The 26,381-nt window shown below is 39.6% G+C and overlaps 1 protein-coding gene across 12 annotated transcripts in view; it reads left to right on the top strand.

Annotated features, from left to right (window-relative positions):
- Positions 1–26,381, top strand: part of Robo1 (roundabout guidance receptor 1) — a 1,008,058-nt gene that overhangs the window by 968,133 nt on the left and 13,544 nt on the right. For 5 of the 12 annotated variants that reach the window (XM_026786907.1, XM_026786911.1, XM_026786893.1 and 2 more), the window contains 7 exons: positions 47–198; positions 2,380–2,721; positions 4,492–4,599; positions 6,976–7,120; positions 10,961–11,209; positions 20,400–20,806; positions 24,112–24,264. In XM_026786907.1, the coding sequence (XP_026642708.1) occupies positions 47–198; positions 2,380–2,721; positions 4,492–4,599; positions 6,976–7,120; positions 10,961–11,209; positions 20,400–20,806; positions 24,112–24,264 (1,556 nt within the window). The remainder of the gene's footprint in view (positions 1–46; positions 199–2,379; positions 2,722–4,491; positions 4,600–6,975; positions 7,121–10,960; positions 11,210–20,399; positions 20,807–24,111; positions 24,265–26,381) is intronic. The other 7 variants (XM_026786900.1, XM_026786904.1, XM_005345227.2 and 4 more) reach the window with 3 other exon arrangements.

Here is a 26,381-nt window from a genome sequence, read left to right as displayed (position 1 = left end):
GTTTTCTAGTCCTAATCTCTTGCTTTTCTGCATTGTTTTCCTTTAGGCCAGGACTTCTCAACATTAGTGAGCCTGCCACACAGCCTTGGCTGGCAGACACGTGGCCCAACACTGGCAACAATCACAATGACTGCTCCATCAACTGCTGCACAGGCAATGGGAACAGCGACAGCAACCTGACAACCTACAGTCGCCCAGGTTAGGGACACAGCTAGAGCTGAAAGCCTGTTAGCCTTACGAGGAGTTAGCCAGAAACAGCCATGTGTCCTTTCTGAATGATAAGGAAACTGGTCAGCAACTTTAGGAAGTCATAAATACATAACCATCCAACTTGGTCCAATATTTTATCCATCCCTAAACGTTCATACTTCTCTGTGCATCATTTCCAGAGAACAGAATAAACAAATTATAGAATAGGGGGAAAAGTCTGTAAAAATATTTATAATTCTATTTTTTAATATGACTATTTAAAGGCCAAAGAATCTGTAGGAAAAAAAAACAGATTCTTAGTGGCAATAACAGTGATTAACACTAACAGTAATAACAAAACTTTTTGATGAACTGAATTTTTAAATCAGAGTTAATAATGGAAAAGCAAATCCTAATGCTACAAGGGTACTCATTGAGGTACACACATCTGAACACACGGCAGCAGTACCTGCCTATGTTTATTGTGTGTTGTATAAACTTCACCTAAAACACCAGAGTAGAACAAATGGGTGTGGAATTTGCAAGATAAGGAAGGAAGGTTTAGTCCCAATAGTCACAGAACGTGAAACCAAAGTAATTAGTTACTAAAGTAAAGAACGGAAAGGCATGACTGTGGAAGCAGAAAACAGCATGGGCTTAAAAAGGAAGACAGAGCGAGCGGGCTGTAGATGAATATGCTATAAACTGTGAGAAAAATCAAACGGCAATCTCTGTGTCTACCCTTAAAGTGATCCTTGGTCTCATTCACTGAGTGTACATGGTCCTTATCCATGTGACAAGTCTGTGTCCACCAGAGCTCCATGCTCTAATGACCTAGACTGAGAACCCACAAGCCTAAATAAAAGACAGTGTCAACACCAACAGGAAGGTGTAAATAAATGGGGGCAGCCTATAAAGACCTGCGAATGCCATATTGCCAGGGTAGGGTAAAAGAGAGGCAAGATTAGAAACAGCCTATTTCATAAAACTCATATAGAAAGATTGCCAAAACATAATGAGGTTTCCACAACCACATTGCCTTTGTTGTGTTTCTACTACTACGAGAAGCCTCATGGCTAGAAGTTAAAGATGGAATTACTCCCGGCCAGATGAACGGAGCATCCATGGTGTAGAACAGATAGGCAGAGTGGTTGAATTCGGTAGGAGAGGGAAATTGCATTATGTTCCTGATCATCTTGTAAGTAGCAAGTGTGTTAATTTCCACTTTTAAAGATGTACCGTTGAAAGCTAATTCTCCAAGAAACCTGTTAGTGTTGGTGCCACTTTTGAGCAACACGAATAAAATAACGTTACTTCTCCATGGTAACTTTTCAATTTAAAATGTTGTAGCTTAAAGTATAAGTTTAGCTCTTCCTGCTGTCTTAATAGTTTGAACTTCAGACATTAAATATATTTATATATATACATATATATGTTATTGAGTTTCTAATTATCTCATGGCGGTAGACTTTAGCTTGGAAATGAGATGCTGGAAATATTAGATATTACTTCTGTCTTTATTTGATTAAATGACCCTGTTGACCATGATTCCTTTTGCCATGATTATTGTCATTTTAGACTTCATGGGGTGTCATTATGAAACCATGAACAACGGTTAGGTAGCATCCTTCTCTGATAGTGATAAAATCCTCCTGAGCACTGTTTATTATTACTTCTCCCTATTCCCCTTAGCTCTGAATAGAAGCATTTCCTAAAACACTGAAACACCAGCTCTTGGAGAATACAGTTAGAAGCTGTGTTTGCCTCTGGCCTGAGTCCCTATCTCATTGCTTAGTTCTGTTGTTTCAAAAGTGTCAAATAGGTCGGTAACCTGAGGCCAGGAAATGCGAAGGAGATAATACAGATCTGTATGTATCTATATGTTGTTGTAGTGTAATTCCTACTAATGGAGTTGGTCAAGGAAAGCTATTTGAAAGTGGATCATGCATGACACTAACAGAGGTTCCAAATTATTTGGTTCCTACTCAAAAACATGAATATTCCTATTTCCTCAAAGTTTGGTTTTCTTTGAAAGCCCGTGTGAATATTTCACTCCTTCTGTTCATCTTAGGTACACTTGTACTTTATGGACCAATTTCTTTATAACTCAGGAAGCTTCTTAGGAAAAAACAATTTAACACGAATAACCATGCGGAATGACTTTTTCCTTTTCCTCTTCATTGCACGTAGCTGATTGTATAGCAAATTATAACAACCAACTGGATAACAAACAAACAAATCTGATGCTCCCTGAGTCAACTGTTTATGGTGATGTGGACCTTAGTAACAAAATCAATGAGATGAAAACCTTCAATAGCCCAAATCTGAAGGACGGGCGTTTTGTCAATCCATCAGGGCAGCCTACTCCCTATGCCACTACGCAGCTCATCCCAGCAAACCTCAGCAACAACATGAACAATGGCGGCGGGGACTCCAGCGAGAAACACTGGAAACCTCCGGGTCAGCAGAAACAGGAAGTGGCGCCAATTCAGTATAACATCATGGAGCAAAACAAGCTGAACAAAGGTGAAGGTGAAGGGTTCTGCATTTGTTCCTCTTGTCACTGTGCTGAAAACCGTTCTATGACTACCACGCCAAATCTTTCCTTTGATTATTGAAATGATTCTTGTTTCTTTGACTGCAAAATTTCCAGTGTCAAAGAGTTAATTAGCACAACAATAACCTCAGAAAATTGATTTTATAATAATATATAAGTATTTTCAAATGGTTTCAAGATTAATTTAAATTTAATAGTAGGTGAGGGATTGCTTAGGACATGCGATCTTTTATTCATAAGGCAGATGTAGAGCTATCACAATACCTCCCATTCTCAATAAATAGACTATTCCACCCTTTCCACTTGAGGATGGAAGATAATTGCGAATACATGGTCATATAAACGAATGGCATTTTTATATCAAACTGAAGAAAAAATAATTAAATTAAACTCGAACTGGAGAAGTGGTTCAATTTCTTGTATCACTTCGTGTGGTTCCTCTGCCTGCTATAATGCATAATTCTAGGACCTAAATTTCTGTGGTTGACCTGATTGAAGTCTGTCGGTATAGAACCTAAAATAAATTGAGTTTCATATTAACTGGAAGCACCGGAATGCTGTTGTATGGCCTGCGGGGAATGTCTCCGTATTGTGATGTGTGGCTCGGAGGAGACAGGTACTTGATTCCTCTGTAGTTCTTCAGGCTCCTGCCATAATAGTGCGAATTGCAGAGTTGTACCTCTGTGAAAAACAAGATTGCTCTCATTTGAATAGATGGGACCATGTTGTGCGAGTTGACAGGTGAAAGATGCATTTTTACTGTAAGTAATTAGAGACAAGGATTTATTTTCTTGGCTTACACCTCGAGATTACCAACGAGTAATTTAAGCATTTCATCTGATTAAATCCATGCTATGCGCTTTAATTTCATAATAAAGTCATCTAACATTTTCCCAAGTTTAAGGAAGCACTTGATTGATATAATAGCCCCATTTAATGAAATGCATTAACGCTCCTGCAGAAGCTCTTGACAATCACTGACAGGGATAGGACAGTTTCCACAGTCGTGGGGTTCACTCTGGTCATTCAAGCTCCTCTCTCATTTTTCCGCCATGTTGTGTGTTTTTACTGTGAGCCTTGGAAAGGTCTAGAAGTTCTGTGTATAAATAGTTTCGAACTTCTGCTCATTTGCAAATTAAGCATGTGAAAAGATAGTAAAGATTCTGGAATGCAAACAGACTGACGAATTTAGTGCGGTCTCATGTTTCAGTGGCAGGCTTATGGGTTTACATTGTCACCTCTGCCCAAGCAAGAAGCATTGCTGGGCTGGATCTAGACATTTACTAGATTCATGTTGTTGACATCTTTCTGTTCTGTTACTATATAACCAGAGTTGGGTATGTAGCTAATCTGCTAAATACGTTATGGTTTGAAGCTAGACTATAAAGCACAGTCTTGGTGTACTTACACAGAGAGGCAGCCTAAGAGAACGAACAAAGGTTATGTCTGCATGCAGGTGGCAGCCGTCTTAGTTTACAATACCTCTGCTCTACAGAGAGGGGGAGGAAAGAGGGGCTGAGAGAGGGAGGGAGGGAGTTACATTTTAAAAGTACGTACATGTATGTGTCTGCTTCAACTAGAAGAAGCCTTTTCTCTGCCCTGGCAATCTGAAGAGAAAAAATAAAATCAAACCAGACTAGGACATGATCCAGCTGGCTTCTTCCATTACTTAGAAATATAAACCAAACAAATGTGCAATAACTGAGCGGAAATAAACAATTTTTTTTTCTACCTGAAATGTCTAGATTATCGGGCAAATGACACAATCCCCCCAACCATTCCGTACAACCAGTCCTATGACCAGAATACAGGAGGATCTTACAACAGCTCAGATCGGGGCAGTAGTACATCTGGTAAGTACAAACACAGTGTCAGCCTTTCTCTTGGAGAGAAATGATGAACGGAGTGCTAATGAGTTTCTGTACTGAAGTGTCTCATCACTTTGTTGCAGACGCTGGTCTCATCTGCAATTTAAAGCAGTGACTGCCCAATAAACAGCCCCTGTCCTACCTGGCATCAGATACCACGCCTCGTTTTTCCTTCTTTGTTACTGAGTCTTAGCAAGGTCAAAAGTATAAAATAATGTTTCAAGGTGCTGAAACTTCTTTTTCTTCCCTTAGCCAAAACATAGCCCCAAATAGCACACTTGTGATTAATTTGCTAAGTTACCACTTGGTGCACTTTAGGAGAAGAAAGCCTGAGAAACAGTAATCTGGGCTGGAGGGGTGGCAGGAACCTCTCATAGTTCACGGTCTCTCTAAGATCCTGTTCTTGCTGGAAAGCTCAGGAAGTTTCCTCCCAGTCTCAGCCTGTCCTGCCACAGAAGCCACAGCGATGCTTCCCTGTGGGTCTGGGTGCGGCTGCAGCTGCCTGCCAGCTGTTTTCCTGATAGGGCTGCAGATGGGAGTTTGCTGGCAGTTAAGTCCTGTTTTTGTAATTAAAGGCGGTTCATTATTAGAACTAACATGTGGCGAGTCACACCACAATGAGAACAGAGCGATTGATCGTAAGTGGAGCATGCTTCTCCAGGACAGGGAAGAATGGAGCTTCCTGGCAACTGCAGGAGTTGTTGCTAGGGTCTTTGTGCCGAGTGGCCCTGCCCTCTTCTGTAATGATGCTCACATATGCTGTTTCCTATCTTCCTTTACCCGAGGCACAATGGTGTGGCATTTTCTAGCCTTGCCAGAAAGGTTCTTAAGTGAATTTAAGGCACTCAGAAATGATCCTTTACCTAGATTTTTTTCAGATTATACTGAATATTCTTTTTTTTCAAAGTGTTACATATTTTTTCCTTTTCTTCAAAGTGAAAAAGCTCCATGTTTTGAATAAAATTTCAAGAATCCGTTTTTGGGTAAATCATAAACAATATTTAAGGATTTTGTTACTATATGCCATTTCATCTGGGAATTCTTGACTGTTTGTAGAGGGAACCGTATATGATTAGGGAAAAACATAATTCTAAGTTATTGATTTTCAGTTGGCCTCTCCATTCGCCATGTTAGATACCTGATCTTGAAGCTGCTGTGATCATTAGTTATTCTATGGGGGTTTGATGAAAGGATACTGAAGATTTGAAACCTTCAAATCTTAAAGGTGGAGGAGAGCAAAGTTCATAAATGAAATTCAGGGGAGGACTGCACTGTTGAGCATCTTAGGGCAGACGGTTCTTAAGGAAGATAGATGCAGAAGAGGAAGGCCGGGGTTAGTCACCTCCGTCACACATGCCCATGGTCCTCCAGCGCAGGCAGCTGAAGGTGTAAGAGAACAGATGCACACAGGCCTTAGCCTGATAGTCACCGTTTATGATGAACAGCTGCCTCTCCACCCACAATGTATGCAATAACAGACCAGTCCAAGCACAGCTAGCGTGACAAACAGTTCCTGTGCCTGAAAAGTCCCAAGGAACTTAAAACCATTTTAAAGGCTCATTGAATAAGCTAAGGCCTGCTTCATCTCCCATGGGACTTGTTTCGGAGTCATAAGGAAAAATTAAGTAATTCTGTGATACTGGGGACTCATCTGGGAAAAAAACAATTACAGACTCAGGGCTCATAATATACGCATGAATCTGAAATCTGTTAAGTGAACCAGTTTTGTATTATTATTATTATTATTATTAACCCTAATTTTATAGAAATAGTGGTTAAAATACTTTTTTAAGATGCGCTTTTTTCCTTCTTTTGTCATTAAATGTATTAGTTCTTCTGGCAATTTATCTTACCCTACCTCTCCTTCCCCAGGAAAATGAGCAATCTCATTGTGTCTGAAACATTGCAATGGACAAGTACAAATTATATATATTCAGTGATTTAATGCTACAGTAGAACACTAATAGATCGTATCTGCATTTTATTGTATTCTAGGATTCAGCAATTAAATAATAAAAAGGCACTCCAGAAAATATGTCCACAGCTCATTTGTTTCAGATGATAATCCATAATGCAATTAATTGCTCTAGGAAGATTGCTATTAATGATATGGCTTGTAAAATTCACTTACGCTTATGTTGCTTCCTTTGCTGTGTACTTGGCAGTTGAACTTGGCAGTATTTGGCCTCCTGTATCAGGTTTTGCTTAATGAAGAAAAGTGTGTGTGTGTGTGTGTGTGTGTGTGTGTGTGTGTGTGTGATGAACTGTAAAATAGTAGCAGAAAATATTAAAACCTTTAATAATTGGAAAATAAAATGTAAGAGTCAGAAACAAAAGACGTGTATTTTATTTCTTTTCTAGGGAGTCAAGGACAGAAGAAAGGGGCGCGGACACCAAAGGCACCCAAGCAGGGCGGAATGAACTGGGCAGACTTGCTTCCCCCTCCTCCGGCGCATCCTCCCCCACACAGCAACAGTGAAGAATACAGCCTGTCCGTAGATGAAAGGTAAGGGGGCTGTCCCGGTGAGAGGTGCCACCTATGTTTTCCACAGCAGACAAGCGGGGGCTCACCTGTATTGCCGAAGGAGGTTACTCAAGTTCACAGACACCAGCCTCTAAGTCAAACAGAAGGACTTACGGGCCCTCCTCAGAGAAATCACAAATATGAATTAATGATTAAAAAATTTCTTATGCACACGTAGAGAAGCTCTCCCTAGGGCTGCCTCAAATCTTAATTAAGTTTTAGGAAACTTCTTTGACATACATATTGTATGTATACACATGATCTAATTACTCACATATGTGTATGCATGTATTAAAATAGTGTGTATGCATGTAAGCTCGTGCATGAAACCATATATACATGATTTCATGATATTTCAAATAAATTTACATACTCATAGAACAACTGAAGTCTGTGTCAAAACATATTATATGATGTTAACCCCATAAGATAATAATAGATCAGAAAAATCCCTGTCCAATAGTGTTTTCATCGGACTTATTTTGGGTTTCTCGGTGTAGAGCCAGCCATCTTGGAACTTGCTCTGTAGACCAGGCTAGCCTTGATCCTCCTGCCTATGCCTCTGCCTCTGCCCCACCCACCCCTACCAATGCTCCTGCCCCCGTCCCCGCTCCTGCCTCTGCCGGAATTAAAAGCGTACACCACCACTGCCTGGCCACTATACGTTTTCTATCTTTTTTTTTTTTGTTTTTTTTTGTTTTTTGTTTTTTGGTTTTTTTTTGGTTTTTCGAGACAGGGTTTCTCTGTGGTTTTGGAGCCTGTCCTGGAACTAGCTCTTATAGACCAGGCTGGTCTCGAACTCACAGAGATCCACCTGCCTCTGCCTCCCAAGTGCTGGGATTAAAGGCGTGCGCCACCATCGCCCGGCTATACGTTTTCTATCTTCGGTGTCTCTGGAAATACAAATACATTGCTTCTGTTCTCTTCTGTATTAAGTATAGCAGACTTCAGAGCTGAGAAGTGGGGTGTCGGGTCACATGCAAGTTTGCAAAAGTGCACGCTGATGTTCATGCGATGATGTGCACGCGATGATGTTCCCTAGCAATGGATTTCTCAGAATGCACCCATGGCCTTGTCACCTTAATTTTTCCTATAACCATTGCATCAATCCATACACCTCACAGTATACTGGAAAGCACTCTTTGATAATATTACATTGTGCTGTAAACAGTTTATTTAAAAATTTAAATTTTGCAAAGCTGATTCTGAAAGCATTTATTAGTATAAATACACTGCATGGTAAAATTTAAGAAGCAAGTGTGCTGTTTACCCTTTCTTGAATCTATCACTGGACATGGTACACAAGACAAAATAAAAAGCGGCCTCACCATTGGCATCAAAGGAGAAACTTCCTAACCAAGACTTAAACAGCCAGAAAGTGTAATTTACCTGAACATACAGTCTTTTCAGTGACTTGAAATAACAGAAATAGGGCTTGATTAGTTTGTTCTCCTCAAAAAAAAAAAAAAAAGTATTAACAGTTTCAGTTCTGCCCATAAATAAAGCCCCATCTTTCTGTTTCCTAATAATATTTCATTAAGTTAAGTTCTTATACAGAAAATGTTTATAGGCAAATATCATATATATAACAGTTATGCTGGTGATGCTCAATTACTGAAAAGAATGCCCAGAGAAGAAGGAGTTCCTAAGAGCCTCCCCGCAATGATTTTTGTCAGTGTATCCTTATGTTTTATGGGCATTTTGTTTAGTATATACTTTAGTTAACATCTCTTCTTCCCCAATGTGATACCCACAGCCAACAGCACTAGATCATTTCTGGGCATAGTCACCTCTAAGGGACATGAAGCCCGTCACCTTCCTTAGTTCCGTGGTATTTCGGCACCTCTATTGGGTGTCATAACAAGTAGGAAAATCAACAATATTGTGCAAAAATCAAAAGACATGAAAGAAGTTAATAAAGAAGCTTGGAGCTATAAAAGCTGCTAGGAGGGTGTTTGTTTAGGGTGTAAACATGAACTTCCGAAAGCAGGCCATGTTATTTATACATTTTTTTAACCTCAGCTGGGAACATACACAACAGGTGGCTTGATTTGGGCCTCTGTGCAGATGTGGGAATGACCATGAAAATGTCACCCAGGCCGATGTTGCAGTTATATATAAATTTTACTGAGTCAGTAAATTTGCAGGCACGGAATGTGCGAGTAACAAAGATCTGCTCAGCGGTTGTTTTTAAAAGGTTTCTGTCCCAGCCACTTTTCTACAGTAGTTACTGCTTAGTGCATACACGCACGTGTGCACGCACGCACGCACGCACGCACGCACACACTATTAACATGAAGTTTATAGCAAGAAAGAAAAAATAAAACAAAACCTTTAGGCATTACAGTGCCGCCCCCGAAGAAGATGGTTTTGAATGGGAAGGATGAAGGCTCTCTGATCAAATGGCAGTTGTTCGCCATCTTGACACAGGAGAGGGTTCTGAATAGCAGACGGGGCTTTATGGACACGGGGACCACACAGAGATGTGGACTCCTGGAGAGCTAACAGGAAACACATGGGAGGGAGGGAGGAAGCTCGGAAGGCAGCTGGAGACCAGATCATCAGATACTTGAGTATCTGGCCTGTGTCTTCTATATTGTTTAAGCAATGAAAGAATAGTTTATTGCTTTGGGGTAAATGAATTATCTCTGAGTGCTGCACAATTTATTTTGCAAATTTGGAGCCACTGAAGACGCTGGAGAGAGGAATTATCAGGAGCCAAGAGATGGGTTGAAAGGTTAGTGCAGTGGCACAGACAGCAAACACAGGCAAAGGACTAGACTATGGAGTTCTTGCTGAGAGGTAAAAGATGAGTTGGAGAATGATTTGATGCACAAGAGAGAAAAATATGAAGACTACACTATAAGATATCTAGATATGAGAACAAATTGCCGTGCTTCTTGAGAACAAAGGTAACATAGGCAAGAGGGGCAAAGGATAACTTATTCGAATGAAAAAAGGAAAAGAATACACAAAACCACCACAGTGTTTGAGCATCAGCTCTTCGGATTGAGGGAAGTCAAACAGGCAGTGGAATATTAGTAAAGAGGGGGCTTACAGAAGCAGCTTCATGGTACACCCCTATCATCCCCATGGTAAGGAAGCTGCAACCAGATTCTGAGACTGAGGGTAGCCTGGATTATAAAGCAGGAACTGGGGTCTCTCTGAAATAGAAGAGAAAGAAAAAAAGAAAGGGAGAGAAAATAAGAAGTATACAGCTTATGCAGTATGATCTTTCTTTGCCGTCGAAGTGAATGCAAGTGCCCTGGGGCAAGAGCGAGAAGAGCGCTTGCATTCCCTGTCCTCATCCTGATGCCCATCGCAACTCTATCTTGGATAAAAAGATTGGATAAAATTGCTCACGGCCACTGTGCTTTGCATTCAAAACCCTAATTACAAACCAACCAGTCTCGTATCCAACGAAAGAACCAATACTTGCTGTAGTGTCAGAGGAAGCATGGGTGGTGCTAGACTAAATGACTTGAGTCCCTTCGGAAGGGTTTCTCCCTGCTTAGAACATCAGCTTGGGCCATTGGCAGCACCTTTTCCACCTTTTCCTAAAGGACCTATGAATGACAGAGCCAAAAGGTCCCAAGGATGTTGGAGATGCTCTGAAACAACTATGCAAAGCTATTTCCTTTTGTAAGACTTTCTCACTCCTAAACTATGCTATCTATCGTATGTTGTGATCACTTCTACCAATGAGCTGTTTCTTCATAACGATTCCTGAATGAGACCCAGAACCTACAGATCTGAATGGAATTTGGTGCCAGCACTCTCTAATACAAAGAGTCTCATGCACATTCTTATAATTTGTTGTAGCTATGACCAAGAAATGCCATGTCCTGTGCCACCCGCAAGGATGTATTTGCAGCAGGATGAATTAGAAGAGGAGGAAGATGAAAGAGGCCCCACACCTCCGGTACGGGGGGCTGCTTCTTCTCCAGCGGCTGTGTCCTATAGCCACCAGTCCACAGCTACTCTCACCCCTTCGCCCCAGGAGGAACTCCAGCCCATGTTACAGGATTGTCCAGAGGACATTGGCCACATGGCCCACCAGCCAGAAAGGAGGTATGTTCTCTCTAGCTGCCTCGCTGGCCAATCAGGATTTCTGCTCCGCAGAGATAGTTGTTGAATGCTGTACCATGCAATAATTTTTGAGTCACATAAACGTGTGCTTGGGCTAGCATCCCGCACAATGAATGGACACACCAATAACACTGTTGATTCTCACATTAGCTGAACTGACCCCCATGAACTGGTAACTGGAAGATAATGTGCCTAAACGTTCACCTGTGATTATGATAATTATATTCATGAGCACCTGTCTCATGGTGAGTCCTGTGTTTTTGATGGTGAGTGTTTCATGCTCTAAATTTTTTTATATATGGATGACATAGCTCTTTGGTGTGCAGAAAAAAGACTTTTCTCCTGTCATTTGAAGTCCAGCAAAATATCATTGTAACAGGGTTGGTATATTTATTTTATGTTGGCTTTAGATGTCTTTATTTTGGTGTAACTATTGAGCTGGAATATTTCTGTCCAGGTTACAAATCGGACATGTGTGTATAAGTGTATAAGTGTGAGTATCAATATGCATGCCCAGGCATGGTTTTTTAACCTATTGAGCATCTCCAACAATTCATTTTATTATATACAATGAATATGCATGTCATTTCTACCACAGAAAAACTATTACTGTGTCTTGTTAGTTCTTTTCGTTAATGATTTTGTTTGTACTGTTGTATTGACCTTGACACATTATGTTATGTATCTGTGGTTTTACTGATTCCTTTGAAACTGCACACATTATTTGCCTCAGAAGATTTTCATTCAATATTCGTGAATAAAGCAAATTCTAGCATATGCTGCTTGAATTTAACCCTGTAGATTAAGACACAATTTACAGTGCTTATTAAGTAAATGTAAATGACATGTTGTCTCTATAGAAGGAAAATTTTAAACCTTCTTATGAATGATGGAGATCTCTGTGTAGAACTGGGTCACCATATATGTAAATTTATAGTATTAATCCTTGCAGCTATATGAAGATTGAGAACAAATAAGGCATCTCTTTTCCCTATTAAGGCCACAGACCATCTCTGCTATTCTTATTAAAAGCAAATGAGGCACTGATAGACACCATTAAGTTCTGGGGTACCTCAGCAATTCTTTCATTCTCTAAAATTACCTAAATTTCCTGTTGCCTAGCTACACCTCTCTGGGTTGCCTATGGAACCACGGCCTTTTTATTTCTTTTGTTGCTGGTGGTGGTTTGTTCGTTTACTCAGTTACTTGCTTATATTTTGCTCTGTTGAGACCGGATCTCTGTGTATGGCCCAGGCTGGCAGTGAACTTGTGCTGATTCTCCAGACTTCCCTACTACAGGAGTAACAGATGTGGGTCCCCACACCACCTTTTGCCTAGCCTGTCCTCTTGCCTTCCCTTCGTAATCCTTTCCACATTCCTTTGAAACAAAAGTGACTTCCATTTTCTCTATCCTGACCCTACCTCCCTGTCCTCTTCCAATCCCTGACTTCACTGTTAACTCTGAGGCTTTGAAAGTTTCTTCCCCTGAACCCTCTCTTCTCATTCCCGCCATTACTTGTGGTTTAACTTCCACCTCCGGGGTTCCCATTCACACCTTAGCTCTCTGTATCCTGCTTGTATTATTTTGCTCCATTCCTTTGCCGCCCAGACTTTATCCCTCTCAAGCTTCCTGCCTGACAGCATTTTATGAGTTGTTCTGGGAATCAAGTAAGATAATGAAAGTTGAGTGTCTGGGACAGGCTGTTGTCAACATATGATATCTTCACCCTATGAAATGATTGACCCACTACTTATATTCTGATAGCTGTCAAATTTGCTTAGCCATTCCCGACTTTGTTCCTGAGTATTACAATATTTTCACGTTTCTTGAGCTTAGTGGCTGTCTTATGTAGATTGTAGAATGATCAGCCTACTATGTCTCAGCCTTGTGAGTCTGGCCACTCCCCCTCTCCAATGCTGTCCTCCAGTTGCCTGGGGAAAACTAAGCCACATTTTTCCTTTAAATTAGTCTCTTTTTTTTGAGACTATAATATAATTATGTCATTTCTCCTTTCCTTCCTCCCTTGAAATCCTCCCATATATTCTTTCCTGCTTTTCTGCAAATCCATACCCTCTTTTCCCATTCATTGTTGTTATATGCAAATATGCGTGTATGCATATATATGTATATGTGTGTATGTAGATGTACATACATATATATTTCTGAATACATAAATATGCCCTTCTCAGTCTCTCTATGTACATTTTCAGGGCTGACCATTTGGTATTGACTATCGAATGGTGTGTTCTTCCCCAGCAAAGACTATTTCTTTTGCTCTCAACACTCCTTCGTTTCCTGTGTTTCTTTATGTAGGGCTGAGGCCTCTTTAGCTTTCCCAGTCCAAGTTAGAATGTCCACTGATGTCCTCCTGTTCAGCTCCTCTTTAGGCAGTCACGTTGGCATGATCTCAGGGTAGCTTCTAGCATTCCTAGAATACTACAATCTCACAGGAAACTCCCTTATCCTTTGGCTCCTACAGCCTCTCCACCTCTTCTGCTCTGGTCCCTGAGGCCAGGGTGGAAGAGTGAGCAGTTTTTTTCATGCTTTCTACAAAGCTTTCTTCATACCTGTGCTGTCATGCTAATCGGATTGCTTGTTGCTTTGGCATTTGTATCTGTTCCTCTATTTGAATTAAAGACTCTTTGAGAAGAGAATTCCTGAGTCTTTGAATTTTCGGTGTTTTTTCTACTATTTGATATTGAGAAACTTTATAGTTGGGAAAAGCATTTAAATACCCGAACTGAAAAACAATTGCATTATACTGAATGCCTTGAGAGCTATTATATTCAGGCCATGAGGTACATAAACTTGATTTCCAGCAGCATTGCTAGACTGAACACTGGACATTGACAAAGTCAATGAAAACACACTTTAAAAAATTAATAGTGCTTATTGCTTTTTGTAACAATCATATTCTATATGTTTATTATAGACATTTTCAAAATAAAGGTCCACTTTGGGCAATATAGAAATTATAAAGGTGACAGTAATCTATGTAATCATGTCAAAAGGTTCAGTAAAAAGGAGGTGGAAGAAGGAAAGGGAAGAGGAAATGGTGTAATTATTTTACAACATCAGAAAATAAATTAGATAGTTATCCACATAAAAAGGAGCTGCAGAAGCCCTTATCTCTGCATATTTTCTCATTTCTTTCCGTACCATCTGTTAGCATTTTTTCACAAGCTGCTATCTCCGTTGCAGTGTGTGTTCTACAGCGATCATCTCTAACGTAGACATTTTGGTGTTAAATGTATCTTGTAATCTGTTTAACCTGTTCCCGAATGTTGGTGTTTACATTCTGTCTTCCTTTTCCGTGAGTGAACAATGGTGGAATCTCATCTGGAGTTAAATCTTGAATGCAGCCTCTACTTTATTCTCTGTATGTCTGTCAAACAGATGTGTTCTGTTTTGCATCACCCCGCTACTTCTTTGCTGTTGCACGCATTAGTGATAGTTATGTCTCTACAGATCTCATTTTATATCCTGTATGCCCGTATATCCAAGTACTTGTTTTCCTGAAAGCTTTTACTACCTAAATATCACTCCGGCATGGTACTACAAGTGACCCACAGACACCAGTCCTAATGTACTCTATCTCTTCTGGCAGCCTTTCCCCTCGACTACGTCCTTGCCACGTCCACTGAATGGTCTTGTTGTATGTAGTTGCCCCTTGTTCAGTCAGAATTCCTGCTGCAGACTCTGCTCAGGCATTTTCCTGCAGTTCAGACTGCTTGAAGTCCTTCAGTGGCTTCCCATCTCCCTGAAAACAGAGGCAGCATTACCCAGAGAGCAGTCAGGACCATCTGTGACCTCTTCTTCAATTACTTCATCCTTACCCATGGTCACAGCGGTTGCTGTCGTCAGGCGCTTCTTTCACCTCAGGACTGAACCCTATTCTTGCTCACCCCAAGATCTTTGCATGTTCTAAGTCTTCGTTGTAGAACGCCATCATATCTTCCTAACACTTATGTGTTCTTTAGATTCAAGAATGAATGTCAAACTCCATTTTCCTGTAACCTCAATATGAATTTAGACACTTCCTGATCCTATCCAACCTCTTTCAAGGGACATCTCTAATACTGCATTATGAGCATGTGATTTATTGTTTGTGTCTTCCATGCATAATTGAGCTGCTGTGTCTGTTTTATTCACCAGAATTCATAATATAATGCTGAATTTCATTCTTCTCTAGCTGTTTAACAAACTCTTTGGTCACTGGCACAACCATTTTATGGTGTCCACAGGTCAGGAATTCTGAAAAAATTCTTGTGCAATCTTCATCTCCAGTTCAGCTTTCCTGTCAAGTGGCTTGTTTCTCATCTCATACCCCATGAGGTCTCAGAGCTCTGTGGCTTCTCTCTGTTGCCACTTAATATTCTCCTCCAGGTTCTCACCCCATAGACCAGGCTTCTCATAACATAGAGTCTCAGAAAATCAGAGCTTTGCAGTGGCAGCTGGCTTCAAGTCAAGGCAAGAAAGTTGTCAGCCCAATAGGACCACATTGAGAACCGGGGGTAATCCTTAACTTCTGCTGTATTGTATTGCTCAAAGAACTCATGTGGTCTATCCAGACACAAGATGAAAATCTTTTTCTTGATGGGAGACTAACCGAGTCTCATTTTAAAAGATAATTTGGAGTAGGAGGTTGTTATGAGCATACTAAAAAACAGTCTAAAATACACAAATTTTAGCCTATGTTTGTTATATATGATTTAAAATTATTATTTGTCTTAAAATATAAAATATTTCCTCTAATTTTTTTGCTGGTAATGTTCTCATTGATTTAAATATCTAGTACATTTATTGTAATAGGTGTAGTAAATGTTAAAATTCATGTATTCATTGACTTTATGCCTATTGATTAAAGACATATATAAATGCTATGATATATATTAAGAAAAGTTTAGAATTCAAAGCATTATAACATCATGAAATTTAGTAAGAATTTAAAGGCTTACATTGTTGGGCTGAAGAGATAGTTTAGTTGGTAAAATCCTTACCATGCAAATTTGAATTATAAAAATAAGCTAGGCATGGTGGATTCCTCTTGTCATCCTGTCCCTGTAGAGACAGGAATAAGCTGACTCCTGGCCAACCAAGGTAACCTGTTTTGACATCAACATAACCTATATTGCCTGAAGAGTAATACCAAGATTGTCATTTGGCTCCATGTGCAACACACACACACACATACACACACGAGAGAGAGAGAGAGAGAGAGAGAGAGAGACTTGAATTATAAATATTATAATTTCTCCAGTGTATTTCCAAGATATTCCATTTATATTTAAGACTCAGTAAAGTGGGAATTGCCATTTTTTTTAGTTGGTTACAATAAAAATAATGTGTTTAAACTTCATTCACATCTGTTGTTTCAAAGATATTAGGTGATGCTGCCTTGTTACAGTTAATACTTAACAAAAATGTCCTGAACAATAAAAATAAAATTCACATATGGGCTAGAAAATTTACTTGTATTTTTTAATATAAATAGCTTGAACTTAGTATTCTTGGGAGAAAAAGAAATTCAAGTGACAAAGCAAAATTAAATTTCCTTTCTAAAAATAGGATATCATTAATTACACGAACATTTATGCAATGCTAGCATTTGAAAAAAATCTCAGAGGTTTTCCTGTTTGTGCCTGGGTTGGTAAGTGTTGAATGGTGAGCTGTGGCTACACCTGCTTTCCTACATTAATGGACCCTCTCCCCTTCCTCCGGAACATATTTATGGGGGCATCATTTTTGCAGCAGCCCTGAGTGCTGTGGGTTGCAGACAGTTGCAGACATATACACGTACATTATTTCATGAGACACTGAAACCCCTGAGGGGAAGAATCGAGAGGGTTGAGGTTCATTTGCGACAAGCCCCATGTGCACGCAGCATCCTGAAATAGCTTTTTGTTTTTCAATAGAATATATTACATATTTCAAACTGTACATGTTTATCACACATTCCCTGGGCTGGCCTTATTTACAGATGGTTTGAATAAATTTTTCTGCCTTTTCTCGGAATTTGCGTGGTTTGTAGTTAAAAAAAAAAACAAACCAGCCCCTGTTTAACATGAAGGTATTTTCTCTCTTCAGAATGCAAATTCTCCAAGCACAACAGTATTGGCACCCTTTCACATCGGAGCTAGCGTTTCCACAACAATTTATTGCCATTTATTGATGGTCAAAACTGTCCCCTTTGTGCTTAAAACCCTAACATGTCTTTAAAAAGAAACAAAAGTTGCCTGCTCTTGTGGCTATGAACGCTGACAAAGGCAGTAAATTATCTTTTAAGTACACAGTTTTATTACACTCCAAATTGAACAATGGTTTTCCTTCTCTGTGTGTAATACATTCCACATTGAAGCAATTATCCATTTTAATCTTTTAAATAACTTCAGCTTTGGCACATTTTTCATATTTCTTCTAGTGCCACACACGCAGATAAATTAAACCCACCCAGAAATGAAAACTAATCCCCTATATTGTAGGAATGCATATGTGTAGTTTGTGTGTGCATATATATATATACATACATACATATATTTCTATATATATGCAAATATGTAAAGACATGCTTACTCTATGTAATATTATGTTTTTATATGCATATAATTCTTTTATATAATGTGTTAATTTCCATTTCTCAGTTTGTTTTTCTTTACACATCTATTTTTAAAATGTCTGTCCTTGTCCTATATTAAAAAATATGAGGTGGAGGGAGGAGCCAGTATGATTCCTAGAAGGAAAGTTGTAGCCTGGGAAATAGGACACACTTTCAATTCCAAACTTACATAGAAGAACTATAAGAACTTTGCAGCCTTTGAATCTCAGTATACTTTTGTGTAAAATGATAACAAAACAAACCAGCAAGTTACAAGAATTAATTAACACCGTAAAATATGGCTGGCCAGTGTCTTGGTGAGTTGACTGTGGTATTTCAAAATGATTTCTTTTATAGCGTTCAATTTTAAGTAATAAAGAAAGTTTATTGAGGTGTCTCCGTTTATTGGGATCCAGAGCAGAAAATTGCTTACTTCAAAGAACGGCCAGCCCACACTGTAAATGGTGTGGCGTTGAACTTACTTTTCCCTCTTTATAGTACAGAGCCACATCAGAACCCTAGGTGATTTTTGACCATAGGGAGAACTGACCACCTGCTAGGTATCTCTCTGTCTGCTTACCTTTCATTTCAGACCCAGCTCTGTTCATTTAAAAACAGTAATCGTCCATTTCCAGACATCCTTTGTAGCGGGCTTTGGTGGCGTGGAGTAGTGGCTCATCACTGCCATGACTTTTCATCTTGTCCTCCTGCCTCTTCCAGTCCTGAGGGAAAGGAGAGAATGTGAGCAGCAAATGCCAGCTCATCTCCTCAGGGGACAGCACTGGACCCTCTTCCATCTCATCTTACTCAATGAGCATTGTTATGATGGAGAAGGGGACGCACTGCCTCTAAGTCGCTTTAGTAATGAGAACTGTGCTCTGAGAGAGCGTCTCTAGACAGTCCCACCATATCTTCATGTGAATTAGCACTCATGTATCCTCTCTTGAAGCTGCCCATGTCGTGGAGTTGCCATGTGACATGTCAGATCCTGATGACAGCTGCCTTCTACCGGCGGTTCTCAGCTGGTCAGAATTAGTAGTCATTCTTCTGAAGAGTGTAGAATTTGATGAGCTGCTACCCTGGATCATCGCACTTGACATCCTCCGTTACCTTATCTCTTCCACCTGGCTTGGAGAGGCATCACTACACAGGACTTTTCCATGAAGAAGCCTGTGTCTTCCTTTTCTGTGGGCATGCTCCAAATAAAAAAGCCATTCTCTTTGTACAATGTTGCTTTCCATTAGTGTCCAAATGATTGCCACCATCTCAGCCATATTAAACTCACTGTGGATTATGGAAAGACTTACTTTTAAATGGTGTTCATCTGGACAAATGGCTAGGACCCATTATTTATAAGTGTGGTATTATAGTATTTTCTTATTTTGATTCATAATAAATTCTGAGACTTTAGAATAAATGGCATTAATTCTATTGAACAGTCAAGTGGCTACATCCATACAAGCCTGCCCAGCTGAACATCGCTGTTGAAGGGTAGAATACAGTTAAGCTTGAACAGATATGTAATGAAACACTAAAAAGCAGGAGAGTTTAAAAAGAGTTCATAACCTTTAGTGGAACTCATAAGTGATTAAATCGGAGAAAATTGTTCTTGGATCTCATAGCTTTTCTTAATAGAATAAAGTCTAAAAGCAATTATGGCATATGCTGAATATGTATTTTTTAATCATATGAATTTTTGCTGAATGTTGTCAAGATGAATGACTCCATTTGCTCTGAATAGTTAGGAGTAGCAATAAAGAAAAGAGAAGAAAAATGTGTGTAGAACAAACTGTTTCAAGACGAATGTTTATTACCTTTAATAGTAATAAACAGTTGGGAATATTAGAAAGTCTTTAGCACAAATACAATGTTATTACCTTTAATCATAATAAACAGTTGGGAATATTAGAAAGTCTTCAGCACAAATACAATGTTATTACCTTTAATAATAATAAACAGTTGGGAATATTAGAAAGTCTTTAGCACAAATACAATGTGACCCCAAATAAGGATTATCCCTTACCCCTTTTTTTAAGTGAACATAACTAAATGAACAAACATGAGATTTGGAGAACTGAATATCTTTATTTTGACTTGAATAAATAATAGACCATATGCGCCAGTTCTTATTGTCAATGTGCAGAAATTAGAAACACCTGCAACACTTGGGCGATAGGCCTGTTGCGGGGAGGGACAGGTATCTCGATTCACTAATTAGGGTGGAACACCTCCCCAGCTATGGGTGTTACCATTCCATGGATGTGACCCTGGATGGTATAAATAAAGAAAAGCAGCTAGGTCGGCAGTGTCCATTTCCCTCTGCTTCCTGCTGGGTACAGTGTCACCAACTGCCTCAAGGCCCTGATATCCCGTGACTTCTCTCTCATGCTGGACTGTAGCTGTGAGTCAGAATGCACCTCCTCTCCCTGACATTGTTTCTGTCAGAGTATTTTATGTCCGTGACAGGAAGAGAAACTAAAATGCTAGGCCATGGTGAACTTCAGCTTCCGGGTCCATTATTTCGTGTTTTGTGTCTTAAGCGGTGTCCTGAGCTGTTCCTCTCCATCTTTCCACAGACGGCAGCCTGTGAGTCCTCCTCCACCACCTCGGCCAATTTCCCCACCTCATACTTATGGCTACATTTCGGGGCCTCTCGTCTCAGATATGGATACAGATGCCCCAGAAGAGGAGGAAGACGAAGCTGACATGGAAGTTGCCAAAATGCAAACTAGAAGGCTATTGTTGCGTGGGCTTGAGCAGACCCCAGCATCCAGTGTTGGGGACCTTGAGAGCTCTGTCACTGGGTCCATGATCAATGGCTGGGGCTCAGCCTCAGAAGAGGACAACATTTCGAGTGGGCGCTCCAGTGTCAGTTCATCTGATGGCTCCTTTTTCACTGATGCTGATTTTGCCCAGGCAGTCGCTGCAGCGGCAGAGTATGCTGGCCTGAAAGTCGCTCGGCGCCAAATGCAGGATGCTGCTGGTGAGTCCTGCACACCCTTCACCAAGAGATGCGTGTCTTTGTTGCTAACAGTGTCCCCATCCTGTGTCCTGTGTGAAAAAAAAAAATCCTCTGGGTTTTTTTCTTCTTATTTTAGTGCCCACAGGAAGCAAAGTTCAAAAATATGACTTGGTTTGATTATTTCCTTGTTGTTACTAAGACTTTTAAAATAGTGTATTAACTTTTATTTCATAAACTCTGTATGAGATGATGGAGAAGAAACTGTCTATACTGTCAGTTATGATAACTATAGCAAATGTATTCATATATATTTACATTAAATTACATTAAATATTACATATTTATATTTCTGCATGTATGCAAATACTTTTTAGGCAACTGACAAAATTTCTCTAAGGTTTAAATATATTCAATAAAATGAACTTTGTGTTACTATGTACATAATATAAATAGATTTTATGCATAAAGTCACTAAAATGAAATTCATTTTGATAGTTCCATTTAATTAGCACTTCTGTAAGAGAAATGAGGAAATAATCAGTTGGAACGCTCAAACCTTTGGGAAATGGCTCCTTCACCTCTACATCAGCATGTAGAGGTTCCCTACATGACTATGATCACAGTTCCTGAAGGAAGCACCATTGGAGGGAAGTGTGATACTTTGACTCCTGGTATAAGCTGGGTGCGCTCTTTCCAGGAGGAAGGCAGGACAGGCAGGCTCGGTTCCTGATAGGCACTGGTTTCTGTGGCTTCCTTCACTGCAGGACAAATGGGGGTGAGAATCCTGCTAGGCCCAGCAAAAGGTCTAACCTTCAAAGCCTGGTTCTTATGACCCACATCTGCCAGGCAGGCCCTAGTTTATAAACGTACCACAGTCTCCAGAGCATAAGTACAGCCCGGGAACCTGCACTCGATATGAAAGTCTGTGGAAGGATATTGCAGACTGAAACCATAATGCTTCTTATCAGTTAAACTGGACAGATATTTGAAATGTGCATGTATCTTAAAGCATAAATGTTTCATATTATTACTAATAGTTGAAAGAACAAGTTAATATAAATGCATATTATTTTTCCCTTTCCCCCCATCATTGTTATAGCCTAGTGTAATGAATGCACTTATTTTTAGATCATTTTTACTTAATTCTTACTTAGAGAGGGAACAGCATAAGAAGGAAAATAATTGAAATTTCAAAAATACCATATGGTCTTTGTGTAGAATCAGTATGTATGTGTGTATGTGTGTGCTTATGTATGTGTATATTGTGCATGGATGTGTTTGTGTGTGTGTGTGTGTGTTGTGCTTGAATGTGTTTGTATGTATCTCTATGTGTTGTGTATTGTGCATGAATGTGTTTGTATGTGTGCTCTTGTGTTATGTGTATTCTGCATGGATGTGTGTGTATTGTGTGTGTGTGTATACTGTGTCTGTATGTCAACATTTCTGGTAGCCAAGAAAACACAAATAGTTGAGGGAAACAATATGATCAAAAGGAAATGAACATATTTCAGGAAAAGAAAAGATCATTACAAGTCAATAACTGTTGCCTATTGTTTTAATTTTCATACTTTAGTGGCTGTCATATTGGTAGGATCTTTTACTCTGTTGAGATAGTGTACTGGTCATTACTTTTTATTAGTATAAAATATATTCATTGATGTTTTACTTAAAGTACAAAACCACATATATTATTCATTGTGCAGAAAAAGATGTCTAATATTTATCAACACATTATCACAGAATATCTACTCACTTCAGCCCTATGTTTTATAAAAATCAACTGAATATAATTTTTCCCAGTAGCAGCTAAATGTAGTAATATATGCAAACCTAATTAAATTTATAAATAAATAAATAAAATCTAATTATATATATATGTTTTACCATAGCTCTTAATCTTCTGTAAAAAAAATAAGTACATGAAATTAAGCATCTCAAACCACTATTTTCAGATTGCTTTAATGGCACGTTTCAGCTCATTAACTCAACGAAACATAGGAATAACGTTGAAAATTCATCTGTAAACGACCTTCTGCCTCAGGGTCTTTGAGCAGTAGATGGCCTTATACAATAGAATGAATAATGATTTCCATCTCAGCTCTAATTCTCTGTTTTCATGGAGATGTAGCTTTAATTGTAATAGTCTCCATCATAGCTAAAGAGAGTTGGGTTTAATATTTTATCGTATTGTAATTTAGTGGCAGTTCTGGTTTCATTTGGCTCATAATTATAATGAACCAAACATGCACTGGCCTCTGCCTATTACAATATCCTTCTCAAGAAATGGGGGTGCTTATCATGTGACTTGAAGTTAATATGAATGGATAACCCAATCACATTGCTTCTCACTTGGCTGCATTAAGGTCCATTATTTAATGTGCCTCAGTTAGCACTTTTAAATGTGTTGATTTCAACCAATGTGGCTTCCCTCGTTTCTAGCCGGAGGATGTATCTGATTTCCGAGTCTGTCTGAAGTTCCTTGTGGTTCAGTAAGAAGCAGTGGATTTATGCGTAGAGTTTCTAGAAGGCAAATACTGTAGGTCAGCACGGCACTGGAAGCCTTCCGTTGCCTTTTTCGATGATGCGCATTGTACCTATTATAGTATGTCATCTTTCCAAGGGACATTGGTGACACTGAAATGAGCCATGTCTGCTTTGTAGGTTAAGTTCGCAGGATGACCTGGCAATGTGGTCGCTCCAAAAATAACCAACATCCACACACCGGAGTCTTGGAGGGGCCACTGAATAGTGAGGATTGACAAATATCCTGAGGCAGAAAAAGCATGGAAGTACATTTGGTTAGGAACTACATACGTAAGCTGGATGAATTTCAGAGCACTCGCTTACAAAGAGAATGCCCAAGAGTGCTAAGTTATCAGGGTTCTACCTTCAAAGAATGCCATATACAGACTTAATTGAAAACAGGGTATAATTAAGGCAGTGCATTTTTTTACAACATGGATTTGTTAAGGAATCCGATTCTTCCTCTTGAAAAAGCAACAGTCATTGAATATATGATGCAAGGAAATAATAACACTCTTAAGAACATTTTAGTGATGATAGTTGAAAAAAGTAATCGCAGTGTTTTCCTTATGTAAAGACGATGGGGACTTTAGCAGAATAAAAGTCCTGTGGTTTTTACAAAATGCAGAAGCCTAACAGCTCTTTCATGGTAGTTTCTGCAGTCAGCACACATAGAGGGGACAGCTCATTTGGTGGGTATGAAGTATGTTTTAAAATTGGGAATTTTTTCCAGCTTGAGTGTTTTGCTTTGGTTGTTTCTGCGACACTGGAATTTAATGATTGCCTCTGGCTTTCCTCCTCAGGCCGCCGCCATTTCCACGGCTCTCAGTGCCCTAGGCCCACGAGCCCCGTGTCTACAGACAGCAACATGAGTGCTGCTGTCATCCAGAAAGCCAGACCCGCCAAGAAACAGAAACACCAGCCAGGACATCTGCGCAGAGAAGCCTACACAGATGGTAGGTCCCCCGAAATGGACGGAAGCCTCCGTGAGGCTCATCATTCCCCTGCTCCTCTATGGCTAGCGAATGCGTTCACTGACATTAGTGATCACATTGACATTCGCTAACAGTAACCTTGTATTACTTACGGAAGTGGAATCCTTCCGCATCTTGTCAACTGTCTTGGCAGTTTTCTAAACAGCTGCTTAAGAAATTAAAAGTTGATTTTATTGTTTCACACCATGGCTGTGGTTCTAGCTGATGTCATAATGTAGAATTAACCTTTGCCAAGTCCACTCAGCAAACCTCTAGAATATCTCCATTTTCTTCGTTTCAGCTTTTCAAAATAAAATTTGCAGTTAAACAAAGGGCAATAAATATGCCGGAACAATTTTTTGCAACCATAGAGGGATTTATAGTTAGTCTGAGCACCCAAAGGCACCTCAAATCCTTTTCTTCGTACCGTCACATGCAATATGGACTCTCGCTGAAGAGGGAACACTTGTCATCTCAAGGGGGCAGGGGCCGAGAATGCAAGCATTGTGATGTTGTCTAGAGAGAGCCTTTAATGAAAGTGCCTCAGGTGGCCCAGCATTTATTAAACCACCACCACCACCTTCGCATTTTATAAAACAGCCCCTCGGGCTTTATCGGAAATTCATGTAAGATAAATTCCCTCAGACTCACCCATCTTGTCGAGTTTTCTGAGTTTGCTAAAGGGGTGGGGGAAGAAGGGTGTCACAGGCAGTTTCTCCACCTCCTGGGTGTCTGCAGCCACAATCTGATTAGGCCTTTCCTGACCAGTCAGCAATTTTTCATAAAAGCCTTCATTTGCTATTATCATATGAAAGCTTAATATTATAGATCCTTATCCAAGGTTATGGGGAGGGGTTCATTGGGGAGGTCCTTTTCCCCGTGAGTCTTGCCACTTGACAGGAAAATGTAATACAAAGCACACAGCATGGTGAGCTCAAGCAATTTTGCTAAGGGTGGTTGTCCATGCTATTATCTGGAGTTTATTCTGAGTGTTTTCTCGCACTAGCATCATTCTGATATTAGATCGCATTAAATACTGGCATCACACAGTGCACCTGGGCCTCCTGGCTCCTGCCCAGGATGCTTTTGTCAGCAAAAGTGAGCTGTCAGGATATTATCTGATTCTGAAGGGTTATTACAGTGACTCTGCACATGTTTGCCTCCGTGAAGGGAAAAACACTAGGTGTAAATCCTCAAACTATACTGGCGATCTTACATTTATGGGACCCCTGTAATGGCATTTTACAAGTTTTATTGCTGTTTTATCAATGTTTATTATCGAGAAGGCAGGACTCTTCCCTGGAAGACCGGTCAAATGGCAAACCAAGATGTAAACACATCTAAATTGAACACATATGGAAAAACCTGGCCTTAAACTTTGCGTGCACCTTTCTACCTCTCATTTGTATGTATTTATAAAGAAGTCTTGCATGAAGTAAGGCCTCCAAAAATGCTTTAAATGGTGAAACTTTGTTGGATTAACAAGCATCAGAGGTGCCATTCTTGAGAAGTGTTAGCTGTGTTTGTGTCCTGCAGTCTCCAGGACTTGTTTTGATGGATTTGAAAATCAAATATGAATAGTAACTAACTCTAGAATAAACAGTATTAAACAGAATGACAAATCACCAAAGTTATTTTTTGTTTAATTTCAGGAATACCAAAGGACTATATTGAAACGTGTGTAAAGCTAAAAAGTTAATGTGAAATATTACTTGGATTTAGAATAGCTCAACTCATGAAAGGGGTCATGTAAATTATCAGTTCTTCCTCTAATGCAGAAGCTAATAGTTTTCTGGAGCTCATGAAAATAAGTAATGGAGAAATGAGTAACGCTGGTTTTAAATTATAGTTTTATCTTCCGTTCAGCATAGGGAACCATCCATTCTTCAGTTATGATTACTAGAGTGTTTCTTCAACTCATTTCTGAAAATTTCATTGAAAAGCTACATGTTATTTATACCACTTAAAATGTGCATTAATCGTTTAAAAACCACAAAATTCAGATCTTTCTTAATGCACCAAACAAAAGAAATACAAACTATAACTCTCTCTCTCTCTCTCTCTCTCTCTCTCTCTCTCTCTCTCTCTCTCTCTCTCTC

Source organism: Microtus ochrogaster, chromosome 2, assembly GCF_000317375.1.
Source record: "Microtus ochrogaster isolate Prairie Vole_2 chromosome 2, MicOch1.0, whole genome shotgun sequence".
Taxonomy (NCBI): domain Eukaryota; kingdom Metazoa; phylum Chordata; class Mammalia; order Rodentia; family Cricetidae; genus Microtus; species Microtus ochrogaster.
The sequence above is the reverse complement of the archived record's forward strand: the minus strand, read 5'-3'. Positions and strand labels throughout refer to the sequence as shown.